We start from the raw sequence: 5,998 nt of genomic DNA, 5'->3' as shown, positions 1-5,998 counted from the left end.
ACATAAAGAACATTCACCTTCACCACAGGCCCTGCACGTATCCCTACTTTCCATGCCTTTCACCTCTCAGGAACAGGGAGCAGTTTCTGTGACTTGCTTCATGCTGGAAGCTACCCCTTTCCTACGGCTGCTAATTTTTTTTTGTTAATTTTTTTTTTTTATTTGCCCCAACACCGCTTTATTGAGATATAATTGACGTATAAGTTTTCCTGTTAATTTTTACAACCTAATTGCTGCTGAGAATAAATACAAAGAGGACAGAGACACATTTCAGATTCTGCTTGTTGCGTGTTTTCATTTTTAATTAAATAATTCACATTCTGTTCTGCAAAGCAGATCCTGACTGGCAGTAGCCACCAGCTTTCTGAAGGCAACTCCTGTATTTTCAGGAGACTGTAGCCACGGCAAGAACATTGATGGCAAGGGGGCTGGGAGCAACAGGGCCAAGCAGGCTGAGCTACATGCTACATATACAGATGTGTGGACACATATGTACATACCAGGCCACCTATGGCCAGGAAAGGGGTATCCTGTACTACGTGGCCGTGAAATATGACATAAGGCCAAGGTCTTGGCAAAAAAAGTTTGCAGGATCCAGGAGTGAGCAGGTGAATCAGGCAGATTTGGCCTAGAAAGTATAGATGAAATGGAGACTTTAGGGGGTGCCCTGTTCAAGCCCAACGTTAGAAGAAGCAAGATACATAGGTCATTTTATTTGACAAATAAATACAAATAAAATACCTGGTCCACAATATGGGCTAGGCCCTGAAGACGGCACCACGTAATCTTGGAAACGCATAACTAATTAGTCCCCCATGCACAGTATGGAATGACAAAGGTCACAAGATCCTAGGATCTTGAAGTTCTTAAGGCATCTGTAGTTGCTAATTCTGCTTCATCCTTTTGAGGTAAAGAGCAGCTTCCACTCTTCCTGAAACCATGGTAGTTGAAAGACCACGTGGCTGCATTCAGGAAACCCTGGGCCTCCTCCCTCCCTTTCTAACTGGACCATGTCCTAGGACTCTTTCAGGCAAACCCATCAACTTTGGATCTCAGAGGATGCCTCTTCTTTAAATGTGAGCAGACTGACAAGACCCGCTTCTTCTTGGATCTCATCAGTCTGCACAAATTTAAAGGAGTATCCTCTGCAGGCATCTGTTCCCCCCATCCCCTCCCTGCCTCAGGGACACAGCCATCCAGTCTTCTGCTTCCATCCTTCATAATCCAGGGCCTCTTAAGGGACAGGCCCCACAGTCAATTAACACAGGCCCAGGGCTGGAAGAGACCTTCAGGGTTAGGACTAGAGTATTGGATGCTTACACCTCGTGTCTGCTGCTTGGCCAAGCATACCTCTTCTGGGACACGGATTCCCTGGAGCTCATCTGGAGAGCAGAGGTGGAAAGATGTCATTGCAATGGGTTCGGTGGGACTTTTGCTCTTAAGGGTTTGGTCAGCAGCTGTCCCATCAGACCAGATTCTGGCACAGCTCCCAGGCTGAGGGTGCTGGCAGACAAACATTTTGTTTTTCTGTTTTTATTTTCAAGTGAGTACATCACATAAACAGACAAAGGGCTAGAATTTGCTTGTTTCTCTCCACCTTAGTGATAACTTGGTGATAACCCGCAGGAGCTGTGCTACAGAGCCCTGCACATCTGCACTTCTTACCTCTCTATGGGACTCAGGAATCCTGCCCCCTCCCAAATCCTGCTCCCATAGCCCTTTCCTCATGTCCTCATCCACTCCAAGATTTATAAACAAGGTCCAGAGGAAACGCCAGGAATGGGTAGCAGGGGTGACGCCCTGAGGGTGCTGGACACTGCCCTGTCTCACCAAGGCCTGGAATGTTCTGAGCTATTTTTATAGGCTGGGCTAAAGAGGTCTTCATGAAGAAGAAGAAAATGAGTAAACGCTCATTGCTGAATGAGCCTCTTGTTCTGAGGGAGCTGGTGGCTGGCAGAGGTGAGGCCTCAACGCTCCCTGTCTCCAGGCAGGTGGGTGTTGCAGAGGGGAAGGCTCCGGTGTGAGGGGGGAGCACAGCGGGAACAGAAAAACAAACCAGGGCTGGCCTTGCTGGAAAACGAGGCACTGCCTCTCAGCCGGACCACTCTCCCTAACACAGCTCCCTGCTGGTAACACCTCAGGTGGGTCTCCAATCAGGTCCCAAGGAGTATAAAGTCAGTAATCACCCCACCCTGTCCTCCCTAAAACCCCAAGGGTTCCCAGAGCATTGCTGAGCCCAAGGCAACACTCAGGTGAGTTGTGTCTTATTTCAGACACGTGGGCAAAGGTAGTAATGCAGAAAGGGTCTTACTGTCATATCTTCAAATCAACAAGAGGGAAAAACCCAAGCTAAAAAAATACCCGGCAGCTGTCATGACTCCCATGCTCTCAGCTTTGTCCTCTGGTGTACTTTGAATTGTCTTGGAGTGTCCTTGTATACATGAAGTGAATGGCTTCTATTACTGTTGTCTTTCTTGATTTGGGTACAGCTTTGAGTCCCTGCAAATAATAAAATATTTTTCCATCTCTTCTTTGTCACAAAATAAATAAATTAAGTCAACCTGCAGTGTACAAATTGTCAATGTCCTGAGAAGTCCCAAAGGTCCATTCTCCACACAGTCCTCAGGACTCAGGGGTAGAGGCCTCAGCCCCAAAGGCATAGGAAGGAAGGAAGGAAGGAAGGAAGGAAGTCTGCTCTCCACACTAGGAGAGCCCCAGGACCCAGGAAGGGTGCTGGATAGAGGTGTCTGACCCCCACCACCCCAAGTAAGGGACAGTGGAGGGAGCAGGGCAGGGGCTGGGGAAGAACGGCCAGCACTCTGGGCCTGCCAGAACCATCCTGGCACCACTCTGCCCTAGGATCAAGTTTTCAGAGCTAGAGTACCTTTGGACCCCAAATTAGAGCCAGTTCCCTGCACAGTTTATGCTTGGACTATAAAACCTAGAGATTTCCTTGATCGGTTGAATCCACGGTGATGGAGACCCAGGGCACTGATTGTAATGGATCCCACAAGATGGCCACTGTCCTCACCTTTTCAAAGCCTGGCTTTCCACCAGGATGCACCCCTCTCTTCCCTAGAGCAACCCCAGCTGGACTCAGATCTTGTATTTCCCTGCTGTCCATAATACTCGAAACAAAACTCAGCCCTCCAGGCTTGATAATGGGATGGATCTGATACAGAGGTTGTCCAGGAAATCAGAAACAGCCCTTAGTGAACTTCTGTTTCTTCCTGCAAGTTCTCAGGGGGTACTGAGTTCTACTCCCTGGTTTTGGGTGAGAGTGGGGAAAGGCTTCCGCTTTGGGGACATTTGGTGCTTGATCATAGGCTCCTGATCCCCCAGGAAATATGTTAGGGCTTGGGAGAGATTTTCAAATCTGGCCTCTTCTTGAGGAGGGGTGAGGACTGCTAATTTATGCTGCCTCGGACACTCAGCAAAGAACACTGGTGATTTCTGAGATCTGTTCCACATGGGTTCAAACAGAAAAGCCCGTGGGGCACTGTGGGCTGCCATGTGGCCAGCTAGGCTCTGATCCTTCTGGAGGAAGTTTCCTTCTCCTAATCCTCTGGCTCCAGCAGGATCTAAAATGCTCCCCACTGATCCTCCCAGCCCCACTCAAGGCCACAATGCTTCCAAGCAGCACTCCTGCAGAAACAAACCTGAAAATATAGCCACAAGAGACCAAACCATAAATAACTTAAAACACTCAGATCATCCCATGTTGAGCAACACTCTTCCCAGAGCCCTAAAGGAGGAATTCCAGACACCAACCACACAACCATGACAACCAACCATGTGGCTGACCTCGGTCCACTGTCTTCTCAGGGGAGGGGCTATCCTGATGTGACTTTTCCCCCAAGAGCGCTCTATACTTCCATTTGGGCCCTGCCCCACAGAGGCCTGGCTGGAAATGACAGGACTCCTGAGCTGCCTTTTGTCTCCAGGGATCACAAATGCTCCTGTCACTCAGGCCTGAAGCAGCTTTCAAACATGGACATGCTCTTGGGGAGTCAACCAAGCTGGGACAGGGCCTTCAGGCTGCCATCACACGGGGGTCAGACACGCCAATTTAAAACATGCTGCCTACTAGCAGCAAGGACAGGAGGGAAGTAGCCATGAGAATCTAAGGGGGGCAGAGGCCATGCACTTAGCAGTTCTGTACCCATCATCCAGCCTCAGACTTACATGGGGAATAGGGTCATGGTTCACTCCCCCATCCTCCTGCATGCTGCAAGCTAATTCATTTGTCCTGTCCGACTCTTTGCAACCCATGGACTTTGGCCCGCCAGGGCCCTTTGTCCATGGGATTTTCCAGGCAAGAACACTGGAGTGGGTTGTCATGCCCTCCTCCAGGGGATCTTCCAGACCCAGGGATCCAACCGAAATCTCTTATGTCTCCTGCATTGACAGGCGGGTTCTTTACCACCAGTGCCACGTGGGAAGTCCCTCCCTCATGCTCTAAGAACTCTGAAAAGCTTTTTTTCTGTACGTATGTGTGCATGTATTTCTGTTTTTCTGTGTGGGGTGTGAATGTAGGTATGTGTCTTTATACGTATATTTTGTCGCTCTATATAGAGCTGATTTCACCTCTCCCAGTGACCCACTCAAATGCTACACTGGATTATGAAGAAATTCAGAAACCGAAAGGTTCACACTGAGTAAAGCAGGGGATCTGACTGTGGCTAGTTCATGTCGGAACCCCTTCCGGTTGTTAAATAGTTGTAGACCCTTGCCCACTAGGTCTACAGGCCATCTATGTGTTTCATGTATGTTTCTGTGTGTGTGTGTGTGTGTGTGTGTGTGAGAGAGAGAGAGAGAGACAGAAAGAGGGAGAGAGAGGGAGAGGAGAGAAAGAATTGTGAACAGGCCCGGGCCTGCCTGGGTCTGCTCAGGAGACGACAGTCCCTTAGGTCTGGGTTTGACAGCCCTCAAAAGGGCCGGCCACCGTCCTGTTCTCAGCGGGAAGCCCCGGGCCCACAGCTGCAGGGGAAGCGAGCTGGCTGGGGGCCTACTTCTACAGCGCAGGCGCGGCTTACGCCCGATGCGTCTTCCAGCCCACGCCCTGCGGCAGCGCCGCAGACTCCCCGCGGGCCTGGGTGAGGCAGGCAGAGCGGGACTTTCAACAGCAGGGGTGCTGGCACCCCGGGCCCCCTACGTGACCCAGAAGGTGCCGCGCTCCTCCAGCAGGCTGACGGAGCGGTTGGAGAGCGAGGCGGCATCCTGCACCGGCTTGTAGCCGAAGAGGCGCATGGCCGGGCCGCAGGCGGCCTGCACCACCTGCGCCAGCTTGAAGGGCATGCTGAAGCGCCACTTCTCAAACTGTTCCGAGGAGTTCTTCTGCGTGGAGTAGATGCCATCGTGGGCCGCTTGGGTGTTCTTCTGGATCCAGTCCTCCACCTGCGGGGTTAGGGGGATGCCTGCAAAGCGATACATCTCCTGGGCCTTCTGCAGCGGCCGGAGGGCCACGTCCTCGTAGCGCACCAGCATGTAGCGGCCCCGAAGCCAAGCCGGCTGCCTCAGGCCCAACTCGGCGGATAGGCGGATGCTCTCACAGTTGCCCTTCAGCCGCAGCACCTCCTCCTCCCTCAGCTGGTCCTGTCCCTTGGCCAGCCACTTCTTCCAGGTCTCGTACTTGTCCGCGAAGGCCACCATGCGGGAGGCCAGCACAGCGCGGGGGTCGCGCACCAGCTGGATGACGCGCAGGTCGAGACGGGGGTCCTCGGCCAGCGGCTGGAGGAACTCCAGTTGCCTGATGCGGACGGCCTTGATGGCCATATGCTCCTTGCGGCGGCAGGCTTCAGCGGCCAGTGTCATGTTGAGAGGGCCACAGCGGCGGTTCTTGCAGGGATACTTCTCGAAGACCTTCTTGACGAGGGGCGTGCAGACGGGGTCCTCGCAGAGGGAGCGGCTGGAGCCCCGGCGGAACACGAACTGGGTCAGGTGGTCCTCGGGCGCCGGGATGATGAAATGCTCCAGGATGTACAGGTCGCACAGGAAA

General features: G+C 52.3%; 1 protein-coding gene across 6 annotated transcripts in view; it reads right to left on the bottom strand.

The window, feature by feature from the left end:
• Positions 1-271: 271 nt before the first annotated feature.
• CHST3 (carbohydrate (chondroitin 6) sulfotransferase 3) overlaps positions 272-5,998 on the bottom strand; it is a 38,294-nt gene continuing 32,567 nt past the window's right edge. For all 6 annotated transcript variants that reach the window (XM_010852242.1, XM_010852243.1, XM_010852244.1 and 3 more), the window contains one exon: positions 272-5,998. In XM_010852242.1, the coding sequence (XP_010850544.1) occupies positions 5,152-5,998 (847 nt within the window). In that variant the 3' untranslated portion in view covers positions 272-5,151.

The sequence above is a fragment of the Bison bison genome, unplaced genomic scaffold, assembly GCF_000754665.1.
Source record: "Bison bison bison isolate TAMUID 2011002044 unplaced genomic scaffold, Bison_UMD1.0 scf7180017864309, whole genome shotgun sequence".
NCBI lineage: Eukaryota > Metazoa > Chordata > Mammalia > Artiodactyla > Bovidae > Bison > Bison bison.
The sequence above is the reverse complement of the archived record's forward strand: the minus strand, read 5'-3'. Positions and strand labels throughout refer to the sequence as shown.